The 26,627-nt window shown below is 41.2% G+C and overlaps 1 protein-coding gene across 1 annotated transcript in view; it reads left to right on the top strand.

Moving 5' to 3' along the window:
- The window catches only part of NPR3 (natriuretic peptide receptor 3), a 35,562-nt gene extending 9,875 nt beyond the window's left edge, over positions 1 to 25,687 (top strand). Inside the window, exons 3-8 of the mRNA XM_088532091.1 lie at positions 237 to 403; positions 15,709 to 15,844; positions 19,558 to 19,652; positions 21,908 to 22,043; positions 23,150 to 23,237; positions 25,442 to 25,687. Coding sequence (XP_088388217.1) covers positions 237 to 403; positions 15,709 to 15,844; positions 19,558 to 19,652; positions 21,908 to 22,043; positions 23,150 to 23,237; positions 25,442 to 25,553 — 734 coding nt within the window. The 3' untranslated portion in view covers positions 25,554 to 25,687. The remainder of the gene's footprint in view (positions 1 to 236; positions 404 to 15,708; positions 15,845 to 19,557; positions 19,653 to 21,907; positions 22,044 to 23,149; positions 23,238 to 25,441) is intronic.
- The last annotated feature ends 940 nt before the right edge of the window (positions 25,688 to 26,627 follow it).

Below are 26,627 nucleotides of genomic sequence, written 5' to 3'. Positions count from 1 at the left end.
AAGTGAGCACAGCATGGGAGTAATGTTGTCTTTCTGTTTGCACATTTATTCTGCAGCAGTCACATTAGCTGTTCCTTCCTGCCCTGCTTCCTGCACTTCCTCAAGTGGATTCAGTTCACCCTCATACTTTGCAGTCTCCCGTAGGGAAAAGAGGGAGGACTTTTTGATGGAAAAAGGAAGAGGGCCCTTTAATGATGCCTGATTTGGTGTTAGAATTATGCTTATTTTCCCCCCAGGAAATGGCTCTTGGAAAAGAGGAGACAAACATGACCATGAAGCCAAGAAGGCGTACTCATACCTCCAGACTGTCACTCTGCTAAGGACAGTGAAACCTGAGTTTGAGAAGTTTTCCTTGGAGGTGAAAAGTTCTGTTCAGAAGCAAGGGCTGCACGAGGATGATTACGTAAGTACTTGTTTACAGGCTTCAGGTTTTAGCATCTTAAAAAACACTCTCCTAATTAAAGCAAAAGCTGCACTCAGCTCTTCTCAGGTCAGAAACACCTGGTTTCATTTACGAAAACTCAGTATTGCCCATGTCTTCTCCTTTTGCTTTGTTTGGCAATGTGTGGTGCTTTTTTTGGTTTTGTTTTTCTGTGGGTACAGCAAATACCAGCTAGAATAGACCTACGCACAGTTATCCATGACCAGTTGTCCTGTGTTCAGGACAACTTATTTTATCTTCTCCTAGGACTTTTATTCATTAAAGAGAGATCTCAGAAAATACACGGGCACAATGTATTGCATCTGATGATTAAATTTTTCTTAAAGATAGTGAGAAATATGGTCTTCTTTCCCTAGTATACATATTTAAATTCTTACTGATATTTATTTTCAACTGTCCAATTATATCACTATAGTCCTTGCAAGTGCTTTTAAACCTAAGGGAATTCCAATGTCTTCCAGAGTTGGATGAGGGATAGCATATGTCTTTATATTTTTGTCTTTCCAAATGTAGGAGGAGGATGCCTCTGACAATTGCTTTTGAGCTACAGTAAAGCTAGTTCTCCAGTCATGTTCTTAGGAAAATCTTCTGTGAAAGCAAGTATTTATAGCACATACCTGTAGGGATTTCTGCATGCTGATACAAGTCCTTCCCTGATAGTCAGCCCTTCCCATAATGGAGAGTAAACTTTCCAAATGTGCTTAAAGAAAAGAGCCTTGAATGGGGCTTGGTCCCTGCATAGCTGTAGGAAACATGAGCTGCAATACAAACAATTCTATAAGAAAAATGACTGCTGGGGAAAACTTGAATTTGTTGCAGCTAAGTGCGTGGCACAAAACTTCTTTCACTATCATACAAGCCTATCAATAGAGGAACTGGAAAAGACAAGACATTTTGGCTTCTTAGAAAGAGGTAGTAAACTATGCTGTGTTTTTTCAGGCTAACTCAAAAGTTGCTGTGAAAGGTATTCTGTGAAAATGTTGCAACAAAGATAGAGTTGCTTTGAAAGCTGGCTCTTGGGTGAAACAAGCTGAGGCATCCAGAGCACCCACTTCAGCACCTAAAGTGAGATTTGAGGGGAATTTAGGTCCTAACCTCAAAAAAAACAACAACAACAAAAAACAACCTGAATCCCTCACTCCCAGCTCCTACTTATGCACCTAAAATTCTTTGCTTTAAGCATTGAGTCCCCCCCAGTGGAGGCATCACCTTTGATTCAAAATGAAAGCTGATAATTTGAAGGCTGTTCTGGTACGTGACCTTTCCTGTAGTTAATTGCATAACCTCAACTCTCTTCAGAACACCTGTGCGAATTAGCACTTTTATATGTTTTTGTTTAAAATGTAATGTTGAATCACATTAGTGGCTTACATTTTTACTATAAAGCTTCCAGACTCTAATCTTTTGCTGGCATGTTTGCCTCTGGCAAACAAAGACACCCAAAGTGACAAGTTCAAGGTGTTGCTCTCTGAAGAACCCGCTGTAATAAGTTCTGAACAAGACAAGGGACTGTGATTTGTGCTGGTTTTCCATTTTCCCTCTGCGTGCCCCTATGCAGATGTTACTTGGCAGGACATACACCTTGAAAACCTGCCACCTGCTCTTGGTTGTGGTTGCTGAAAAACACAATTCTGAATATTAAAAGATCCGGTCACCACCAAAGACTTCCAGCTGTTCTGGTTCGGGCACCTCTGGCGGTTCTGGTCAGTGCAGTGTCAAATTTTCCCCAAAGAAAAGAGCTCAGCTGTGTGAAGAGCATAGCAGAACTGGCGGAGAGCTCAGGATCCTGGTGCCCACCTCATGGGTGAGCATCCATGTTAGGGATGGCAGTTTGAAGCAGGGATTCCTTGGCCTTCTGTACGTGTAGACCCTGCAGATCACACACCAACTCAACACTGGTGCACTCTGACATACAGCAGTGGGCGAATATGAGCCCTGCTATGCTCAAGCAGAACTGGATCTGTGGGAGATCACATCCCCCAGTGCGGCCAGGGGAAGGTTTTGCACTTGCTGACATGTCTGCTGGGGACATTCCTCGTGAGTCTGCGCACCTGCTGCCAGGAGTTCTCTGTTCCCTTTCCTTCAGGCCCCACTTGCTTGTGCAGTCGGATCTCCGTGCTGGCTGCGCTCCCAGCCGTCCCTGAGCGCCTGCATGGGCACCTGCTCCCTGCCGCCTTCCCTTCCTCCTGCCTGCGGACGCCTCATCCTTTCCCTGCCTCCGCGGGCTGCTTCCCCTCATTTCTCTTGCTCCAGAGCTTCATGCCTTGCTCCAAGCCCTGCCTCCACCCAGAATGTCAGCCCTTCTTTTTACGGCCAGGCTGAATGGGTGCTGACATTGCTACTGACTCCTACACCTCTCCCTGCTCTTCCTTTCCCCTCTAGCCTTCTTCACCCTTCCTGCTCTGTTCTCATTGCCTTGGGGCAGAGCAACAATATGTAATATGTATCTGCCTTGCCCTTCGAAATGTGATCTTGAATAACTCGTGATCGAGGCCTCTGGGATTTGGGGTTCCCCACTTGGGATCTATGCGGGAAAAGGGGTTTGGTTTCAAATACAGAATCTCCTGTTTTTACACTGATGCTTAACACACAGACTTCAGTAGACCCTGAAATATCTGCTTTCTTACATATATATGCAAAGTATATGAAAGGTGTATATATATTTGATTTGAATCAAAGGAATATAAAACCTTTCTTTAGAAGGGACTTTGGAGGGTTGAGTATAGAAAAATAATTATTCATTAACAATGTGTGAATTTAAATAACGTGGTCTGTGGTACAGTCTATCTGAAATCCTATCTGTGGGTGTTGAAATAATACTCATCCTTTTCTGCAAGCTATGTCCCTGGAGGACAGATTGAGAGAAATTTGGATTTGAAGCATTTAGTGTTTCTGCTCTTCTGTGTGGATTTTTCCACTGTTACAGGAAAATGAGGCCCTGGATGTATGGCCTAAATTATCTCACAGTGACCCTAACGAAAACAATAGCAGTCAGTGCTGCCATTTTGTCCTGCCCTCTTGCCAACATTAATCCTAAAGGCATTATTATCTACCAAGAAAGAACATCATAAAAATGGAAAATAACCAGATGACAGAAGGAAAGATAAGAAAAACAGAAAGGGCAAAGTCCTAAAAGAGCAGTTGTCAAATTGCTGGACTGAAGAGCACATATGGCCCTTGGAGAAATAATGGGACAAAAAAGTGTTGGCCATCTTCATTTCCAGCTGTGAAATTATGTAGAAAGAAGTGAAATTCAGGGAACATGTTCCGGATACTTCCCAGGTCAGAACTTGCTGTTGTTTTGGTAGGGATTGTACAATGTGGTGATGGGGAAGGGAGAAGACCCTGCCCCTCAAGAGCAGGTAGGGAAGTGTTGGAGATGCAATTTCTCTGATTTATCAAAATGTTTTTGTTCTGAAGGAATGAACTTTCTTTAACACCTTTTACCTCACCACCAGTGAGTATAAGGGTGTAAAGAGATTCAGAAGTGCTCCAGGAAGCCATCTTAGAACTATTTGGGTACATAGTAACTGCACAAGATGGGGCTAAAAAGGATTATCTCTGCCACATCCCACTAAAACAGTTGCTTGACAGTCAGCAGTGCCTCTTAGTAAATGTTATCTAGTTATGCTTTGTTATCACTTTCTGAGTCTGAAAGCAGTTACTGTCATGTTAATACAAGCCAAAGAACTGTGCTGAAGCATCAGATCTGCCCAGCTCTCACTTCAGCATTTAATAGTGACCTGATTACTGTTTCAGTAAACATCATGATGTTCTCTAGAAGCTCTTGCCATTTTTTGTACCTTCCTGGGGGCTGACCTGTTTGATAAAATGTGTAATTCCTTCCAGAAATCCCTTTGGATTGGGTGTTCAGGCCCAGGGGCAGTAGAATCACTTTAATGTTGTTGCAGAGATTACACCATTTTCTTTCTAATACAATACTGAGATATTAACAGCAATGCATCCTAGAATTTATAAAGAAATCGAGCTTAATAGCAATTGATTTTAATAGCAACATACAGGACAAACTCTCCTCGCAGACCTATAGCAGAGGTGAAGCAGACAGCAGTGGGAATTGCATGTGTTTGCTTGAAGGAAGCATTTGAAACTATCTCTGAATTGGTGTGTGAGTAGGTCCCAACAGATGCTATTTATTCATAAACATTTCTAACTAGAGCATTTCAGTTAAAGTATATGCATAACCCATTTTTATTAAATAATGCCGAACACTAGATGAATTGGTGGTAGCCTGCAGTTTGAAAGTTCTTAATGCACCTTCTGTTCCTGACTCAGGTCTAGAATTCAATAAATGCTTTTTTATGTCTGACCCAGTATTCTGAGCAGCGATGATTTTACAGCCCAGGATATTTGCTCTTCTGAGGTTACAGACCACCCATGGCTTGTGTTTTATTTATTTATTTTTTATATTTTTTTTCTTCTAATTTAAAAGCAGAAAATTTAGCTAATTAAACAAACCTCTCTGCTGTGTTAACTACATGGCAGCATTGTTCGCTAGGTAGAGGTGTGGGTTTTATCCTTTCCACAGCCGTTTTCACAACACTGAGAATGAACAGGAGGAAAAGGGAACTGGAGCCTGATTTGCCTCTGAAGTTATCTCAGTGAAAGAATGTGTGGAGAGTCACAGCTACATAGATTAATCAGATAGCGAGATGCTATTGCTTATTAAAAAGGGCAAGTCTGTTACTTTTAACATTTTCAGCCCTTCTAAATGAGAAATGACCAGCATAAGAGCAACCGTTTGCCAGCCAACAGTTAACTACAAAAGCTACGTGGGAGGTAGCTGTGCTCATAAAGTTTATCATCTCATCCATAACATCCGTGCCAGACTCTTCCCTATGAGTATTCCTTACGTCAGCTTTTTAATTAGGGTTGTACACCAGCTAAGATAAGAGTTAGGAGAAGCAACCAATTCAGCAATGTCACTGAGAGAGACTTTAAAAGTGCAACACATTCAGCAGCCTATGTCCCACTTGTCTTTTTCAGGCAAGATTAATCACAGTCAGGCTTTTGTGTCTCTTCTAACTACACCAGAATGCAGGAGTTTGGGGGAGCTTTTCTTTTTCCTTTTTTTTTTTTTCTTTTTTTTTTTAACTTTGCCAGGGAATAATTTGTTCAAATGAATAGCTCTATTCAGCTGCTGGAGTGCTTTGCTAATTGTGTTGGAAAGAATAAAAGCAAACCACAAGCTGCTTTCAGCAGCAGGGAAAAATGGGTTCACATGCCAGCTTATTAATAAGATGAATTCTATTAGTAAAACATATTTAGGATTTTTGAACCCAGCTCTTCACCCTCTGGAATTAATGAGATTTTATTTAATTTCCATAAGAGCAAAGTTGAACTCTGAATTGGGTGAATATAGCAGACATTTCTTTATTTATTTGTTTGCTAAAGTTAATGCTTTCTCAGTGATATGAAAGACCAGTGTCTTCCACGATGGGTGTAAGGCAAAAATATGGAGTAATAGTATGTTGTTTGCAGTTAACAGATGTCATAAAAGATGGGTAAAGAAAGAAATTACTCTCTGTCTTCCAGTGTGTTTCTATTTAGATCTCCTACCATATTCTAAGCATATTCTTGAAGTTGTCTTAAACCATGAACCAGACAGCATAAACCTGTACGTATATATGAAAATAGTAACATCTGAACTCCTTGGGAATGTAAAAGTTTAGAATCGATCTTCGTGTTGTATATTTTCCATAGCTCTGTGTTTTTACTCTGGTTTCACAGATATTCACATTCCACTTTACAAAACTGACATGCAAACATTTATGGGGAAGGTTCTCTTCCTTTGAAGTTCTCTCTAGAAATACATCTTATTTTCCACTAGAAAGTGTGAAAAAATGTGTTCCAGCAAAATTCATTATATGTTTCTGTTTTTAATGTCTCTCAAGGCTATTTGTATTGATAAGCTAATGAGCATAAAGCTAATGTGTCCAGCTGAGGTCTTGTTTTTGTTTAAATTCATAGGAATTTTGCTGTGGATTTTAAGTGCTCATTCTGCAGAAAGTTACATTCAAAAGATAGAAGATGTTTGCCGACTGCCTTTCCAGCAGCTAATATCTTTCTCTACAAACCACGTTCTCTTGTGGAAATAGCAATCAGTTGGAAGTTTCTTTTTAAACTGAAAAACATTCCAAGCGAAGCAAGGCCTAAAGTGGAAGGTTAGAGTGAGAGCGGCCTGTGCCAGGAGGCTGGTAGTGAGCAGCAGAGCACAAGCAGAGTCCTAGGCCGGCAGCTGGAAACCTTTCCCTGGGGCTGCCTCGGTCTTGCTTGGCTGCTCCAGCCTCAGCATTTAAGTCACTGCAAAGGATTAGCTCTCCTGGTGGCCTAAAGCTCTGGTAAAACATACTGGGTTAAATTTTCAATATTTTCCATTTGCTGGAGCTGAAGAATTTAATCAGTTTGATCAGGAGGGTGACAGGCATTGGAAGATTGCTTTCTCATCTCGCTTCTTCAAGGATATGGATGAAGGAACAGGTGATATCTGAAGGCTAGAACTGCATATACATCCCTTTGAGAACTCACAGGGAGAGACATGTTGCCTCCACAAGTTCTGGCTAGTTCCCACATGGAGATTTTTCCAGGAAAGCTTTCCTGTACTTGTTTAAGCTATAATTTTGGTGAAGGTTATCCTAAATGGCAGCAGGGGAAAGTCTGACGTTGTGACATGCAGGTGCCACATAGGGTTCCTGAAAGAGCAATACAGGTGGAAATCAAGTCTGTGATCTCCTGCCACACGGGGACATTCATGTCTTAGTGCTGAGTGCCAGGAGGTTAAACAACCTAAATATATCCCTGACAAAAACCCACTCTCCAGAGCTGCAGATCAAATATGAGGACACATTAGGCCCTGTGGGTGTGTGAGTGAAGTTACCCAGGTGTATGTACTTTGCAGAGAAGGCAGCAGAACTTGGATCTAGTCAGCCTGGCTTGTGAAATAAGACTAGCATACAGCTCTGCTGGCTTTGATTTTTTTTTTCTTCCTGGTAGATATTTAGCCAGTCCTCTAATGTGGAGGGGTTAATATGTAAGGATGGACTGTGTGAATGAAAGCAGTGGTGTCCTTATGTACAGACGGAGCCATAGGAATCCACTTGAGGAAACTCCCAACTTTCCTTCTCCGTTCAGTAGAATTTCTTTTTACCAGGAAGAGAAGTCTGAAACAAAATCAAAAGGTTTAGTCCATTCCAAGAGGGTCAAATATATCAAGGCAGATTGGAAAGACAAGAATTGTCTGTGTCCCAGAGCAAGCGAGTGAGAGGGGGCATGAGACAGGCACGTGGGACAGTGGCACGAGGGCAGGTGAGAACCTCGCGTCGCCCTTTGCTCAGAATGCAGGAACAAGGAGACATTCAGTAGGCAGGATATTTGCATTTGGTGGGACAAGCGTTTTCACAATGTGTCCTGTTAGCCCACCAGACTCCAGACCACAGGATACCTCGGAAGTAAAATCTAGTGGGAGCTCAAGGATTGAGCAATTAATAGGGAAACAAGAATTCTGAGAGGTGTAAAAGGAGAGCTAAAGCAGAGTGGGGGTTTTGTAAGCCTTTTGGTAGGCTTTTAAATCCTCACGTTTTGAGGCATAAACATCTTGCTGCTGGAGATAGGAAGGACATGTTCCAGGTGCCTGCTGGCCAGCAGACATGAACAACTTCTGAGGTAGCTGCTGCACCTTTCATTTTGCATGCTGGACAATTCCTTGCAGGTTTTCCTGCAGAGAGGTGGTTAAGCAGCCAGCTAAACACCTTCCATCAGGTATCCAGTATCTGAAAGAAAATAACAAAAAACAAGTCATCAGTTTTTTGAATATTTGGAATAGAAGCATGATTAACAGCAGCCTGAGGGTTTGCATTAGTTCCCTGCAATTAAAGTTTACAAGGTAGAATGCCCATTTACTCTGGTATTTAATAAAAGGATCATTTGTCATAGCAACATCAGCCTCAGGTAGGCTCTTCTGGCAAATGATTTACTTGTAGCAGTGAGGTACCCACGGGGTCCCCAAATCCTCCTGCTCCACCGCGGGGCCCATGCGCCCCGCAGGGCCCTGCAGCCGGGGAGCTGGTGCGCGCAAGGCGAGGGTGGAGTTCACGTTCTCCTTACCAAGATGAGATTTCATGTTGAATTTCCCTCACCCTGGCGCAACAGTCACAGCCCTGGGGATTTAAGATTAAAGGGGGCAGGTGGTGGCGCCTCCTTTCAGGGGATTTGAAAAGATTGGCCTCCTGCGGGGGTTTTATACCAAATAAAAAATAAAAGAAGAAGAAGAAGGAAAAAAACGTGTCTCCATCCAGCAATGTAGTTCATTATCCGAGTGTATGAGTAACAGAGCAAAATCAGTCCCTCATTCCCCACCTTCTCTGCTGGCAAGGGTGAGGCAACATGTTGGTGCTTTTGAATCCTGTTTTTATGTGCCTAAATTTCTCCCATTATTCAATAAAAAGCTTAGATGACTAATGCCAGCTTTAGAGCTAAGCACCATGCTTGGCAGTGCCTAAATCATCTGTGTTTATCCAGTCCTTAAGACTGTGCTTAAAACGAATGCTCTGCTGGATGGCTTTTGCTCACCTATTGCAAAGCAAACCTGCTCCTGTCCTTTTATAGATGCTTGTGATAACTCTGTGTGGCTTTTTATTCTACAGGCTGAGGTTTTCACCAGTCTGCACTCGTAGTATTTATTTGAAAGCTAGCACAGCATAGTTAAATTCAGTTTGTGGGCATGATTTTCCACAACAATAATCCCAAGTGTTGCATGAGAACTGGTATCATCTTGAGAGTTTTCAGGAGGAAAATAAAGTATATCCATGTTGTTTGTTGTGTGATGATAAAGTTAGAACTCCGAACTCCCAAACAATCATGCACGAATGTCCTTCCTGTTTATCCCAACTCTGCATTTATTTACACCAGTTAGCTTATTTTAGCAAGTGGAACCGATTTTTTCAGATGAGTGACTCTGTCATCCTACAAAACTGAAATATGTGCCTATTGCAAAACAAACTTGCTTGCTGACATTGTAAACTTAATGTTTAATGAAAGTACTGTTTTTGGTTGCAAGATACTAATCTACAATTAAAATGTTCTAACTGTTGTGTAATGCTAACTTTAAAGTGCAAACGTTTGTTCCAGCAGTAGCATAGGTTATCACTGCATTACTATTGCATCCTTAGAAATATCTGTAAAACAGAAATACTTAATATTTTGTGTATGTTCAGCTTATTATTCAGATAAATTACTGAATATTCCTCCTCTGTTGCCGTAGGAAATAAAGGTATGACTTCTAAGTATAGTTTTGTAACTTATCACAAGCATACCTAAGCATTAGTCACAAGATATGAAAACGTAAGTGTAGAATGCATAGCTTCTAGTTGGCTGCTCTTATGTTTTTTTGGTTAAAATCCCTTCAGTGGTCAAGCTGTGATGATAAAATAGCATTTACTGGAGACCCTTTGCATTGGCCATTTATTTAGAGTTGGAGATTTATTATAAATGTAGTAAAGCATTTTGTACCCTAGCTGCAGGACAATATGAATGCATTCTCTGAATCTGTCCTTGATATCTGGTCTGAGGTCCTTAAAGCCCAAGTACAGGTGTGAGTATTATGTATGCAAAGTTTGTACTCAGGAGAAATTCCCCTAAACAGTTATTCTGTGGGTAGTTCAGTTGTGTGTCAAAACAATGTTGACCAGTAGCTACACTGATTGCAGTCCTTTGAGACCAGTGTTAAATATGTTCTATATATGTATAGGTATTGATACTGGTTTAATATATATTCTATTGAATATATTATTATAGAATAATGCAGAAACCAAAGCACGGAGAAATCAGTGAGTGGATTTGACAGAGCTTGGAGTTAAACCCATGTGGGTTTGCAGAAGGGAAATCTGGATCCAGTAAATTCCCAGTCCCTGGAAGGGCGGTTTCCCTCTCCCTGCGCCTCGTGCACATAGTCGGAGGTCCAAGGGGAGTTCAAGCCCTGGTAATGTCAAGCTGTGAGTCTGGTCCAAAGTTCAGGCAAATCACCAGCAATAAGATCCCCTTGATGTGAACTGACTGTGGATTAGGCTCTAACCCTGCTGAGGTTGAGTTTCCCATTCCTATGTTTATTGGAAGGAGCAGTTTTTGACTATATCTAGAAGGCTTTTTGCATGGCTCGTTGACAGCAGACTCTAGAGCTTTAAGGCTGTTTTCTGGATAATCCCACAATAAGGCTGCAAGCAGTAAATAAGTCAGCAATGGGGGGCCCTCGCGAGTGCTGCGCTGGAGTGGTTCTTCTGCAGGCTGGGATATCAGTTGTCCCCGTGCTCTTTTAGCTGGTATTTTACACTACATCTCCCCTGCAGCCTAGGACTGAATAGGTCTGGACTTCAATTCACAGCTGACACAAAAGAGCAACTTGTGTCTGCCACAGCTGAATGATTCTAAGCAAATCTACCAGTTTTTCAAGAAATGGGTATTAAAAAAACAAAGAAGAGGACATGAAGAATAGGTAGCAGATACAAGGCAGGGTGTGTGTGTGTGCAGGCTTTGCATTTGGTTTTCCTTCCGTAACAGGAAAATAACCTTCACTTAAAAAAATCCCAGACCTCTTTGAAATTGGCAGCCTTTTAAAAATAAATTCCAGACATTTGTTGTTAATTTCTTTTTATTTCAAAATAACTTTTTGTGGAACAAAGGGCCAGCTTCTGGCCCGCATCTGACTTTAAAGCAGATAAGGGCCTTGCTACAGTGCTTGTTGTGGGCCACATTTCAGTCCTGTTGGGTTAAGGATCCTTTTGTATAGCTGTAACCAGACTAGCGATGGCTTGGTGTGCCTGGGGCAGCAGCTTCACCAGATGCACAGGGAACAGGGCAGGCAAAGGCATGGTCACATCCTGAAGGAAAAAGGCTAAGCCCCAGAGAGTATCTTTGGAATCCACGGAAAAGCAGTGCTGGAAAAGTTGCTCTCCTGGTTTTCCTGGCTACGTACCTCCCGTAGTTCGTGCCATCAACTTATACAGTGTGACACAGTATGGCTAAAATTCACAAGGGTTCATTTGCAGTGTTCCTAGTTCTGAAGTTTATGTGATTATAGCATCAAACCTCCAAACTTGCTTGCTTTTAAAGAACTGAGAATTAGCTCACCTGAGCGTTGCCATGTCAGATATGTAACTTTGCAAAAAATTGAGGTATACCCATTGCAGTCCCTCAGAGTCCCCAGGATTTGGACCTGAACCTGAAAGTCTCTGCAGATAAAAAAGCAAAGATTTCCCCTGTACTAGTACTGGAGTGGTTTGGATTGCTGTAATTGCCGTGATGCAGAGCTGGGCAGCCCCAGCTGGAAGAGAGAAACGTCACTTAACAGTCAGTGAGCAGGATACGGAAAATTATGGGTCTTGTGTAGCTGCAGCTTGGCTGTCTTCCACGCCGGTAGTGTTTTGCATTGCTGTGTATGCTGTTAACACCTTGGTGTATATGAATAGTGTGGTCACACTATAGCTGGCTGGGGAACTATAACTTTGAACTGCGTAAAATTTATTCATGCGATTTCCACAGAGAGGGTTTTTCTCTAATGGATGATGGTTAATTAGAGTAACAAATATATGTTCATCTCCTTCAGTTTTCCAGCTATGTAGTTAGCTTATGTGCTTCTAATTACACTGTAGCTTGAGTGGGAAGTGAGTGTGTTGTGGAACATACGGCAGTTCTACATATTTGTATTGCAGCTCCAAAGAGCTGCAGCAAAGTGGCAGCTTCTCTGCTGCTACTCACGCTGCTCATGGCACATGGTGGTGGGTGGCTGTGCTGTGCAGCAGCACCGTTTTAACAGACCTGACTTGTTGATGGTAGTCACAGCATTTGCAAGTAACTTCTCACTTGTAGTTTAAAAATCAGCACTAAAGAAAAGGGGAAATACCATCATTGAAAATGTCTGCCTTTATTAGAGCTCAACAAAAAGAATTATTAATTACCTACAAGATTAGGGATCTTTCTTTAAAATCTTAAGGTGTGCAATTTCTTTCTGAGGACTACCTGAGGTTGAGCTACTCATTATGAGCTACTGTGCAGACCTCTGAGCAATCTGTACAGACATCTTCACAGTTATCCTGGTCCCCACACATGCAACATCCACTTCTTAAGCCTCTCATTCCCATAGTAGTATAATTCCCAAAGCAAGGGTAGAATATATTATTTTTACAGGTGTGATCTGCTTTTATTAACAGATAGTCTAAAGCCCTATTCTTTATTTCATACACATGCTCACACGCACATGCACTCACAGATTTTGTGTTTAAATACCGTGTTGTAGACAAAAATTATGTGAAAGTTCTCAAGTACAAGGTCTGAAAACTGGCACAAAAATGTTTTGAATTGACTGTAAAACAGAAGAAATGTTTAGAGAAAAAGGAAGCAGGAGAAAAATAAAGAAAAGTCTTCTTACCTGTAAGATACATGAGATACAGTAATATTCAGAGCTAATCTTGTCCAAAAGGGAATTCCTGGGGATTCCTGTTCTAGTAAGCCAGGAGTGATATCAGATGCACCATCTGACACAAATTTTGCACTCATTTTATTTGCCAGGTTTGTTGTAGATGATCTTACTCACAGAAACAGGCCTATAAAATGAACCTGAATAAGCTTTAGGCAAGTAGAAAACAAAACACAGAAATAGAAAGAAAATTATTGGAAGTTGTTAAATAGGTTTTTAATATTTAATATTCCTCCTGTCTTGGAGGTTGTCTCCTCCCCAGCTGAGGTCATCCTGAGCTCTGCTGATTACATGTCATGCAACTCAACCACTGAGTAGGATCTTGCAACTTCTGAATGGCCCAGCAAGATGATAGGCAGGAAAACTTTAGGCCCTTCAAGGGCCTATATCCCCCTTCAAAAACTGCTGGAGAAATCTGAAAATCAGCCAGTGTTCCCAACACGTGATTGCATGAAGAGTGGTTTCCACCTGCAATGAGTAAATACTACTCTCTTACAAAAAGATTTGAAATGGTCCAAACTACCTGTAGTTTCACCTTGCCTGATTTTGTGCTGGAGGAGCAGCGAGGTGGCACAGATGGTTTCGGGTGATTTGCCCAGGCAGTGTTAGGACTCCCGGCCAAGTGCAAGGCAGGAGGCCGCAGCAGCGGCCTCCCAAGCTGTCAGGTGAATTTTGCCAAGACGACCTGGCAAATCCTCCGTAGCGTTTTCATGCTGGCTACAAGGGTAGATTTCAGACTGAGCAAGTTAGCTGACAAAACGGATTTTGGTGGTTGCTGTGTTACACCAAGAGGTCTTTGCTGTGGACAAAGGAAGCGACAAACAGCTCTCCTTGAAACTCCTGCCAAGCCCATGCTGTAAATCAGGCAGGAGGCAACCAGAGCGACTCCATCCCTCTCCTCCTGAGAGAAAGTGTGTCACATTGTGAAAGCCCCTGTTTGGGCATCCACAGGCTGCCTGAACTCAAGGCTGGCACATAAAGTGGTAGTTCAGCTTTCAGAATTGCTTTTTTTGCCTGTTTGTTTGTTTTTTTGGCTTGAAAAATGAAATCCCCCACTGGCAAAGCTTGTCCTAGCATGCACCCTCTACAACAGCTCTTACTATTCCACCAGAAGATTGACTTTCACCTTCTCTTTTGTGCCTCTCTTCAGGTCAAAATAACTGCAGCTCCTGTTAGTCTTTGCCTGTCATACTGAATTGCTTCTGCTGTTACACTGGCTTCTGTTTCCCTAAATTTGTGGTGCATTTTCTTAAAGAAATGTAGGTCTCAGTTATCTAAACGTTCGATTTTAAATGTCAGAGAAATGTAAACATTCATATTATCAGTGAGCGGGTTTAATTCTCCTTACTGTTGGCAACCAGTCTAAAAGTGAAAGAATGTCTTGTATGTAATTACATAACCGGGAGCTCGGTTAGTTCAGCTTGGCCAATCAACTATGTAATGCTTTTTATCTATGGAGCAGTTATTTACTTAACTGGCTACATCTTTTAGCTCTTCTGATGTCCAGCTAAAACTGTGGGAGTTTGAGTAGTGCTTTATTTGCTAACATTTTTTTTAGCTGTTTAGATACACAGAAATTGAAGGTAAATTAAATATTGCTCCTAATCAGGAGAGTATTTATAGAAGGGTGTTGTTCAGTGAAAATGGCAATAAGAGGCCACATGATTTGCTAAAACCTTTGCTTACACCTTTGCTAGCTCCAGCACATCAGGCATTTTTCCAGCATAACTGAACAGTAAGTGAATGGGAACATTCTTCTTTCAGCTGGAAAGATAATTAGTTCTGAATTATCATGCATCAAGCCCGTGTGTGCATTGAGTCGGATGGGACTTATTGCTTAGAGGAGAGGAATACCTGTGCTCTTCAAGGCACTTGTGTGTCTGCATCTTGGTGATGGGCCCATACTTGAATTCAGCTCCTAATATTCTTTGCTTCACCACTGAGTACACTTGGCTTGGGGAAACAAGCCCTAATGTTTGTGTTGCCTTCTGCTTTTCACTGTTACTGATATTCAGAGTGATGCAGGACCAAAGCTGCAGGTTATCTGTGTTTGCTCCTGGAAGACGACACTAATTTGCAGCAGTCTCCTTATATTAGTGCTAGAAACCAAGATTTTGTTTAGTTCATGTCATTTAATAATAATTTTAAAAAATATAAAAGATAGAAAACTGTTTCCTGGCTGTCCCAGAGCTCTATTCAGGGTAACCGTTTACTCTGTTGCTCATTCACGAGTGGAGAGATGCTCAGCTGAGCAAGGGCCACAGGTGGAAGTGGTAATTATTAAACAAGCAAATCCACTGCTCAGAAAGACTTGGGCTCTCCGAAACAAAATTATGGCAAGACATATTTCCCAAACCTGCCAGGGGCTGGGTCCTTTGTGCAGAAGTGGGAGGACGTTCTTGGTGCTGCGGGGCGAGAGTGCTCAGCACCTTGCAGAGTTTCACACTATCAGCAGCAGAATTTGTGCAGCTTGGCATGGAAACTGTGATCAGCAAATTTCTCCCCTATCTGCAGAACTATTCAGACACAACATTAGAGTGCGATTTGAATGTTCAGAATAACAGATAGTAGTTAACTGCTTTTAAAAGTGGGTTAAAAGTTATCCTTTTCCTCTTGCTTTTTCTTTGAGACACATTCCTTTGTGTCTTAGTTGAGAAAATAACCTTCCAAATTGGTTATTTTGATTAATCTGGAGATTTTCTCCAATTAAGCAGTTCCATAGGGAAGGTAGATGTTTTTCATGTGTCAATTGCCATTGCCTTTTTTTTTTTTTTCTTTTTAGGTGAACATGTTTGTGGAAGGATTCCATGATGCTATTCTTCTTTATGCTCTAGCTTTGCAGGAAGTCCTGAAGTATGGTTTCAGTAAGAAAGACGGGGAAAAAATTGTTCAGCAAACACGGAACAGAACATACGAAGGTAAGAGCTAATGTGGAATTCCAGCTTTCAGAGTCAGAAAATAATTCAGGTCTTTTCTGTGTGCAGAATAAGGACCAGTGCCTATCCAGCTGTTATATGAAAAGCAAATATCCATATGAGATCAAATACATCTTTAAGGCTGCCTCACATACCAGTCAGAAATTTTCCATCATCTCCCGAGGTGCTATTGAGTTCAATGAACTAACAATTTAATGACCCTCACCAATGATCTAAAGAAACAGCAATAATTTTTTCAGACTCCTTTGTTTCTGAAAAGCTTACAGCTGCTCACTTTACTCAAGAGTAAAGTGTCCCAAAAGTAGACAGTCATCTATTAGCTCTCAGACTGCCTCATTCTTTCCATCTGACTCTTTTATCTTAAAAGGCTGGGAATGGATCGAAGCAAGCAGGTGCCAGTTTTTTTTGTTTGTTTCTGGACAGGCTCTTTTGGGCCCTGTAAGGATTTCCTCCCAGCCTCTTTCAGGACTTCTGCGTGTTGTCTCAGAGGCAGCAGCTGGGACACAGAGTGCTGTGACTTTCTGTGCCTAATCCTGAGGGCTGTGATTCTGAGTGCAACTGGCACGTGTTTGTCACCTTACTGATGTAAAGCTGTGTGAGTGCTTTTTCCAGGAAGGGATATCAATATTAGTAGAGAAACTGAATTCTGACTCCATGGGTTTGTCTGTCATCTCTGATAATATTCCAGTCTTTTGGAGTACAGTTGACAAGACTTCCAAAAGAAATGCCTAAGAGAAAGAAATATTTTGCCTTGATAAAAAGCCAGTAGTTAATTTTAAAATGTAAGGAAAACTCAGTGGACAGATTCTCTGCTCTGAGAACAAACACTGGACATAGTGGAGGAAGGCAAGGAACAAAGTGGCTGAAAACCTGAAAAGAGTTAAAAGTTTAAAGATTTCCTATTTGACCCTCCTGTGTATGAACAGGTGTTCTAGCACAGCATGGGTTTTCTTGACTGATTTTCTGGTCGCCAGTTGCTGTGCCCATGCAAGTCTTGTGTAGCGCCACGTGCCCCATGCAGAGGAGACCACAGGCTACACGATGGGTTCTCACATCTTGCTTGTAAAACCAGCCAGGATAAAAAAAAATGTTCCCTTTCCACACTTGTGAAAAGCAGCTTGTTGCTGCTGGGTGACTTGTCACAGCTATTCTGGAAATGGCCAGGTTGAGCCATGAGGGCACAGCTTGCAAGATCAAAATGCCACATCAGTTATGGGCCATCTCCCCTCTCCTCCCCAGGTCAGAACTCTGCTGGGTTTAATTTCGCAAGGATAGTCCTGGTTTAAAGAGAAGCCTTCAACCTGGCTTCTTACAGTCCAGTCCTTTAAGGAAAAATCATTTCTCTTTATCCTGTTTGCAACACTCTAAAATAAATAGAGCACCACAGCATCCATACAGCTACAAGGTCTGTTGCAGGACTGAGGTCTTGGAATTCACTTAAACTTTTGCAGGCCTCAATCATCAGAAATATAATTGCTGCCATTCGTTGTAATTACTGACACATACATCTCTAATTGCCTGTGCACAGCTGGCTCTGAGAAGGTGACACATCTGGATGTGACAGGCACTTCATGCAGCATTCACAGACCATCCAAACCTTCACCCACAACTGCATAAAAAACATGTACTTCATAAAAGAAGGCTGGCTTGATACCAAATCACAAGTGATATACCAAACACAGGAAATACCAATATTTCTGGGTTGTTAGAGACACCTCGATATGACTGAAGTGAACATTTTGTAGGTAAAATTTTTATTTAATTAAAGTTTCCTCTGAAACAGCAGTGACATTTTCGGTGTGTAAATTCTAACATAATATACCAAAAAGCCAGTCCAGATAAAATTCTTCTAAATTCATCCAAATATTGTACTTCCAAGAGGTTATTGTAAAATTTCCTAAGTATTCAGGAGGAATATTTTAGGAAGTATTTAAATTTCAATTCTTTGTTTTGATTCATATCTCAAGTCAAAAAATAGTGTTTATCATTAAAGAAATCACGTAGGAAATCTGAGTTTTAGCGAGTTCAAGTACCTACTTCCAGTAATTTGGTTTTGGCTTTCTTAGACCGGGAAAATGTCTGTTCCGTATAAAGCCTCCTGCTAGGCCCTGATGGCAATGTAGGCAAGGACATTGCAGCTCTTTATAGTGGCCTCTTTCAGTGCCTTTGTAGCCAGCTGGTTATGCCTACTCCACCCTTCTGCCATAGTGGAATTTGCATTTGTTTCCTTATTGTGCTGTTATACTTAAAAGAAGATGTTTGACAGTAAATATTTTGATTAACAGTGCATATAGTGAAAGTCACAGGAGGCTTAAACATTCCTGGTAGTGCTGTGTTAAAGTGGAACAGCGAGCAAATGAATGTAGGTGTGTTAATCCATTGAGGGTTTGCTGTTCCTTGATAATGTTGAGGAGAATTTGCACTGTCTGACAAGCCAACCTCCCTTTTCTGGTTTACAGTCCCTTGCAGCCTGATTCTCTGCTACTTTGTGCCTGGTATAATCGCGTAATCTGTGTAAAGTAGATATAAAATGATGCTTGTTTGACCTGCACTGGCTTTGCAGGGGTGTAAATTGCTACTTTTGGTGCCATTTGGAAGATCACATTTCAGCACATTTCAGCAGCCTCTCGGTGTGAGGGTAGCTAAGCATTGCAGGAGAGGTTGCCCAGTGCCCCAGCTTTGAGGTTCCCAGGAACATACAGATCCCTCAGCAGCCTATTCTGCCCTCCTGGATGACCCTGCTTTAGCAGAGGTCGAACTGGAGACCTCCTGGTGTCTCTGCCCACTTGAATTATGCTGTGATTATAGGTTTTCCCAAAGAATATTATTAGTAGCTGTATAGATATAGTAGCTGTATAGTATCTGTGTAGATAGAGACAGTGCCTAAGACATGCACCATATCTTTAATTTATTCCTCATTATTAAAAACAAATTCTGAAATAATCAAGAATTTTAATGTGACTTCCATCATGTAAAGGGCTCCTAAAATGATGCTATAATCTGTCAGTTAGAATGGTCTTTAGAAGGCTCAATTTTGTTAAAGCATGTGAAACAAGACCTGCAGCTGGCTCAGATTCTACTCCCAAACTTGTAAAGGAAGGAAGTGAACTAGGGTCAAAAATATAAAATGAACAGCAACATATTATGCAGTTAATCATATGTAAAAGAATGTGGGATTTAATGTACATTTTGTGTACCTAGCTCCTCTTTTCTCCCCTATGCCCTCCTCCAAGATCCCACCAGATAGGACACAGTGCTGTGCTAGCTGCATGGGAACCCCAAGCTCCATCAGGCTCTGGGCCTGCTGCCAGTGCCCTCGAGGTCTCTGCAGCACCTGAACTGGACTCTTTTACTGAGGCATCTTTAGCAATTTTGGGGCTGAGCTCTCTGTAAATAATTTGTATTTGCGTTTTTGTTTTATTCTGGCCCACTGGTTTTCTGGATAAGATTTTTCTCACATATTCCCTAGTCTCACACATTTGATATTTAAAAAGGAGAAATGTTAAGAATTCAGGAATGCAGACACCGAGCTGAAATTACAATTTCTTTTGGAATGTCAACAAAAATGCTGGGAGACTGATGAGATTTCCTGTCATATCGGTCTGTAAAACCTGTCCACTGTTTTCTTGTTTTCCTTGGAAAGGCTCAATATTTTAACTAATTAATTTTCTAATTCTTTACATGCCATTCTTTAGGCATTGCAGGGCAGGTGTCCATTGATGCCAATGGAGACAGATATGGGGATTTCTCTGTGATTGCAATGACGGACCCAGAGACAGGCACACAGGAGGTAAGGAGTCATTAACGGTAACCGTTATTACTTAAATTTAGTAGGACAAATTAATTGGGATACGTTTGATAGGAACGGAGTACATCTTTTTGCTCAGTGTGTTTACTTTACATCGTGTTTATCAATTGAGTCTAATTCTTTCAGCCTTTCCTCCTTTGTTTTCCTTCACTTTCAATCCAGACTGTCTTTCATTTCTTTGATGTTGCATTCCTCCTAGCGTACTTTTTATCTTAATTTCTCTCTGCTTTATGATGATACTTATAAATATACATAACAAGTGACTTACTCGGTATGCAATTATTTATTACTTGCTTCCGCTACATTCATTTCTGCCCTCATGCTTCACTCTGACTAATAACATGGTTTCTTTGATGTCTTTGTTTTATTCATTCTGCCGATTCTCTCCATGTCAGCATGAAAACTTTTGTTTCTCATTGGAACTGAGCCAAATGAGTCTGTGTTTGGTCAGAGCTGTCTTCCTAAATCCATTCATAGAGTTTAAAGCTAGAGGAAAACATCGGATCACCTAGTCTGACCTCGGCTGCAGCACAGGCAGGCACAGTCTCTAACCTTGTATGGAGCCTGGCACTTTGCATGAGACTGAAGCTCCCTAAGAGTCATTCATTTTTCATTCAAAGACACTGAGAAAACAGGGACTGTCTCACTGGCTCCTTCAGTGTTTAATCACTCTTGCTCTTTAAAAATGTGTATGCTATTTCTGCTCTGAATCAGTTTAATTGCTGCCTCCTATTTGCTCTTGTTAAGCTGGTGTCTGGATCCTTTTGTATTTAGTAAGTCCTCTTGGTAGGGGAGAGCTGTAATAAGGACATCTCTTCCACTCCTCTTTGATAATGAAACAGTATGAGTGAATTGTGTGCTGCCTGTAAATGGTCTCATTTTTCTTTTTTTCTGTACTGTCCAGTTTACTGAATTTGCCTATTTTTTTGAGGTCTTTGTTTTATAAATAAAGTCTATAAAAGTCTTTCTTTTAAGGTCTTAACTTACAATTGCAGTACTGAGAGAGAAAACTGCTTCCTTATTTAGTGTGAATTCTACCTTTGTAGAGGTACCTAACCAGGGTAAATGTTATGTGCTTTCTAAATCTTTCTCTTCAGAATGGAGCTCAGGAGTAAGATTTGAACTGGCTGTCAGGAGTCTGAATAAAAGAAGTGTTACACTAGTATCTAAACCCAATGCATCTGTAGATATATTTTATCCACAATTGAAAACATAGACCTTTTGATGTATTTCTGCCATCCCTGTATCAGTGTCTGTGCATCATCTGTGGCCTTTTGCCTTCATTAGAGTACATAGATTTATGGGAACTACTTTCAGATGCTACTGTTATGTCAATTTAGTCCTGCAGTTTTGCAGTAGATCTAGTTCATCTTATCTTATATGTAATCCTAAAGCCTGGATTTACTCTTGAGGACAGGATGGAAGTTCTAAAGCATCTTGAGGAATTGCTCTGAAGTAATAGCACATGCTGCCAGAATGGTAAACCTCAAATGTCTTTTGATGTAAATAGAAGCAACTGCAGAATTACAAGGTAGAGAATGACTGACTCTATGGTAATTCCACAGAAGATGTGAGGATTTTAGCTGAGCCTCAAGTACCTCCAGGTCTTTGGATAAAAAAAAAAAAAGAGAAGAAGAAAATCCTATCTGGGCTTGTGCACTGAGGAATGTCAGTACGTTGTCCACTTTCCCCCACTGCACTAGAACCAGTCCCCAGCACTCAGCCTGTGGTGCCACAATTGAAGAAAGTCCAGGGAGAGCAGCAGAGATCAGGGTTAAAACACTGTGTGAAGCAGGTTTGTGAGCCTGAAGGGTAGACATTATAGCAGTCTGTAAATGTGTAAACAGACGTTTCAGAAAGGAAAAGCCTCTGTGTCCACTGGCAACAGAATAAGTAGTGATGGATGATTACCACAAGGGAGACGCAGGTTGCCTGTTAGGGAAAACCACTAACAGTAAAGATAGCTACGCTCCAGAATAATTGCCTACAGAAGCTGTCAAGACTTTGTCTTTGGAGACTTGTAGGAGCAGGTTAGATAAGTATCTGCCAGGAATGCTCTCCTTCAGCAGGTCCTGCCTGGGGCAGAACATGGAGTGACCTCCCAGAGACCCCTTCAGCCCTATTCTCCCTCATTCAACATCCTGCCACAAGAGTTCTAGCGACACGATGCACCTCCTGCCTGTTTTCTGTAGTGCACAGGAAAATCTTTTCATTCATTCCTTTCTTTTTTGGCATAGGTGATTGGGGATTACTATGGAAAGCAGGGACGTTTTGAAATTCGATCAAATGTGAAATATCCTTGGAGTCACGGCAAGCTGAGGTTAGATGAAAGCCGTGTCTCAGAGCACACGAACAACACGCCATGTAAATCATGTAAGTTTGCTGATGAAATGCTTGCATCCACATGAGGAATCCATGTGGTGGTGTAGCATAAGGGGCAGTATTATTTTGCTTAGTGCAGTTGCCCAGTTGAGGTATCATGACTGTGTGTCTCTGCTGACCATTAGGAAGGTTAGAGGCCTGGGCAGTACGTGGTCTGAGTCACTCTGCTGAACTTAAAACGATAGGAGTCGTGATGCATGAGGCACTGGCCCAATGCCCTGGAGGCTCTGAGACCTTCCAGGTAAGGTAAAATCTTATTTAGTCAGAAAGAAGCAAAGAAGCAAACGAAGGACATAGCTGAACCTCTAATAGAGAATGATCATACTGATAATTAGCGTTTGCAGGAGCTCAGTCCAGCAAGAGGAGTGTTTGGTCTCCTGGTGCGGAATGATTTTTCCCTGCTCAGGAGGAACTGCAAAGAGTCCAGTAAGATGAGAAGAAATGAAGTGGTTGAATGGGCATGGAGAAGGAGCAGGCTGTACCCACCTGAAAACGGCACCGCCGTTGAGCTGCCTTGCACTTCTGAGAATAGTCCCTGCTAGGGCTCCCCCGTAGCCACCCTGTGGCTCTGCCCTTCTTCAGACTAGGGACAAGGCAAAATTCCTGTGGCTTTAAATTGAAACACTAGAGGTTCAGAAAAATCTGTGAAGCCGTTGAATAATCATATGGTAATTTTAGCAAGCCTAGCTGATAGTTGGTTGTGATGCTAAACCAGGTGAAATAAGATTTTTTAGGTGATATTCAGTGCTGATTCCTATTATATATTTTGCTATAATTGCAGTCCAGGTGTTGTGATTCAGACCAAACTGTCCAGACCAGTTTCTTAACAACATCCCTCTGTATCACATCTTTATGATTCTGACTTCATTTGGCACTGACCTTGGGGGCTTGTCTAACCTCAAGGAAAGCAGGGACAAAAAATAAACATGCAGGAACTGGAACTGAAAAAAAAGGTTCCCACGGAGTCCTGAACTCTGAATAGCTTTTGTTATTGTCTGATGCTGGTCATTCATTTCCTAGCCCTGTGTATTTTCGAATATGTGAATGCAAATAGTTCTCAATGTGAACCCTGATCATTTATTTTTCTCTTTTTCAAGCAGGTGGTCTCGGAGAATCTGCGGTTACAGGAATAGTTGTGGGCGCTTTGCTCGGAGCAGGATTGCTAATGGCTTTTTACTTTTTCAGGTCAGTCCAATTAATTGAAAGCGTCTTAAATTCTTTACTCTTTATCTAAACCTCTCAGCTCTTGGCAGCACATCCTTGATGTGAGGAAGATGTGAGACAGAGAGGCACCATAATCGTCTGTGGTAAAATTCCCACCAAAGACTGTGAACACACTTTGGCTGTCTTATCTTTTGTGCATATCCAAATCATTTTATGGATTCAGAGCCTTGTCCTGTAAAAACTTACATCTCTGAGTAACTTTACTCGAGGAAATAATTCCAGTGTGTTCCGTTCATTCACAACTCCCTTGACAAAATGTCTTGGCCTTGGAAGCTGCCTTTGTTTGGTATTCCTTGCCAGTTTAATTGTGCAGTCTGTGATCAGGCAAGAGATTTATATCACTTGCCTGGTGTCATGCTTAGTTTTGATTATTGAGTGCAATTCTCCTGGAAACTAGAAGGACTTTTCTGTTTTTGATTAAGAGAACATTTGGATTTCAAAGCTGTACATTTAACTTAATCAATCAGCATCAGTGCTGGGTGATTGATGTTTCATGCCTCTCAGAAAAATAATGTTTACACTGTTGGTCAGCAAATTTAAAGTGTTAAGAGTTGATCCTGCACCAACAGACCAAATTATTGTAACACCTGTTCAGCATCCTGTGTATGGACTTATCCTCTTATGGCATGGAAGAGAAAAGATAAGTAGGAGAATAGAATTAAGCTTTGCATATAGCAGTCAAATATTTTTTTTCAGTGAAAAGAACTACCTATTACCTATTCATCAGCCCACATGTCTCAAAGTCCAAGGTTATTCATCAAATACTTATAACTGAAATTCCATAGGATGACTGGTGTGAGTTGCATGGCCTATATTACTCATAGTACCATTATGAGAGGAGAGGACCTTTGCTATCCATGTTGTAAAAACTATGGCTAGGGAAAAAGGATTTTATGCATATGTTTAGTGCTTATGGAAGACCCAAATATACAGAAATTTGCCTAGAAGAAGGCAAAATTGTTGTCTTAAAAAAAAAAAAAGAAAAAGTACGTTTATCTATGTTGTATGTTATTTTAAGATCCTGCATTTTTTTTTATACCTTCCCAACCCAAGATAATAACTTTTAGTTGTTTTTTTTTTTTTTTTTTTTTTTGACATAGCTGATATAAAAGGGAGTTTGTTGGTGGGGACAGGAAAAGTGACAGAAAACTCATCCTTAGCTAGTATAAAACTATACAAAGCATTCAGTGTAGGAACTGTTTTTAAACTCTTAAGCATCTGGCACTAAGATTTGGGGTGGAAATTTAAGTGACCAAAGCTGGGTGTCTGTAAAAGTGGATAACCACACTTGAGCTTAACACCTAGTCTCTTATTTATGGTGAAAGAGGAGAAATAAGCACATGTTTGGTGCAGTAAAACAGGTCACGGGAATGTCTCCTAGAAAGGCCTATTTCTGTCTGCTGACTAGTAAGGTGAGTGCAGGTATCTCAGATGGATCTGCACACTGGAGACTTCTAAAACAGCACAGGTGAATGGAAAGCTGATTGCATCCTTTGAAAGGAGGAGTATGGTCAAGCTCCTAATTTATTTTTTAGAAGAGGTATATGTAACATGGTTTATCAGGATATATGGCTCAGATTTTCAGAAAATGTTGGTCTGGAAACTGTACGCTTGGAAGTGATTGCATGAGTAGTTGTATTTACTCCTTAGCTGTCCTCTACAGCTCACTTCTGAATTCAGGTTACAGCCTCCACTGACATTATAAAACTAGTGGCTTTCCTCGGGGAGATGGGAGAGTTAGTTATAATATAGTTTCAGTGAGAAATGCAGGGGAATAAAGACTCAGCTCCATTGTTTGAACTCTGCAGAAAGTGCCCCTGTATACAGGGAAGAAATCTGGCTTTGATCAGTGTAGAGCATTGATGTGACACGGTTCACATGCCACTTCACAAAAACTTCCTAATCACTTAGATCAGAAATTTTCAAAGAAACAAATGCCTGTGTCTTGGTGCTTTGAGACTGCTTGTAGAAATTAACAGGCATTCTTGGGCTTGGGTAACATTTTTCAAGGCAAACTACTTTAATCTTTGACCATGGTTTCACATTCTGTTGTATTTCATTTTTCAACTGGACCCCAGCTGTCCCCTACAGGCATTCTCTATAAGGGAAGTCCTGTTATCCTATAGCAGGAGCAGGATTTCTCACTCTGTTCTCCTTTTATGCAGAAAGAAATACAGAATAACTATTGAAAGACGAACTCGACAGGAGGACTGTAATATGGGGAAACATCGGCAGTTGCGTGAAGACTCCATTAGATCTCATTTTTCTGCTGCCTAAAGGAGAAGAAAAATAATCCCATTCCTCCTGGAAAAGAGAAATTAGGGAAATGGACACAACCAAAGACATCAGCGTATAAAGAAGAGGCTTTCAAAGAACTCACTCTTTTAAGCAGTAATTTTATCTTAATTTCTTTCAGAAGCTCAGGAATAATTTACTAATCACATTATGCCACATGGCCTTTCATCTCATGAAAAAAAAGAAAATGCCACAGTTTGATCTTATAAAATGTACTTAATATGTAAAGGCAATATTTCTTAAGGTATATGCTAACAGCAGCAGACTTGAGCTTGGTTGATGGGGATACCTTTTTCTCTTCCTTTTTTTTTTTAATCTTCTACTGCCTCCTCCCTTAAATACACCTCACTTATGGGTATTGAATGTGATTTCACAGACACAGGTGCTGATTTGCTGTCACAGTGAAAAGAGGGGTTAATCTGGGGTAGCATCCTGCATACCTGGATGACTGCAGTGGTTACAGGGGCTGCAGGGTTGGTCATGGGAGGGCACCAGCGCTCGGGTGTAATTAACCCTGCTGAGAGAGTCAGACAGTGGCAACACACACAGATCATCCCTTCCCGGTGTGCGCAACACCGCAGCCGAAAGCACCGGTTCTCCCTCGGACACACTGGGAGCCAGGAACAGCTCCAGTGAAGGCCATGGAGTTTCATTAGTGTAAAGTAGCATGGGAGCGGACAATCAAAGCCTCTGGAGAGGGCCTGCTAATTCTTCAGTCTTATATATGTTTTATCATTATATTTTCTCTCTCAGAGGGGCAAACAGTCCATGAAGAGCCTGCTCCTGTCCCCAGTGAAGTCAATGGCAAAGTCCCATTAACTTCAGTGAGTACAGGATCACAGCCAGAATGTGTAAATATGAAAGATACAGGAGTGTTTGTATAGCAGAGGCAATTCAAAAGAAGGTCTTTTAAAAATAACATTCCATGCTAACATTTTATCTTTAGGATATTTTTATCTTGTATTTTTCTATTAAAATATCTATTTTTTGCTTTGGTAGGATTAAAAAATAAGAGGAGTGAACATTTGAAGACGTATATTTTATGATTGCGGCAAT

Source organism: Tinamus guttatus, unplaced genomic scaffold (genome assembly GCF_059628265.1).
Source record: "Tinamus guttatus ecotype Peru unplaced genomic scaffold, ASM5962826v1 Tinamus_guttatus_pri_ptg000455l, whole genome shotgun sequence".
Taxonomy (NCBI): domain Eukaryota; kingdom Metazoa; phylum Chordata; class Aves; order Tinamiformes; family Tinamidae; genus Tinamus; species Tinamus guttatus.
Note: the sequence above shows the minus strand (reverse complement) of the source record. Positions and strands in the feature narration are given on the sequence as shown.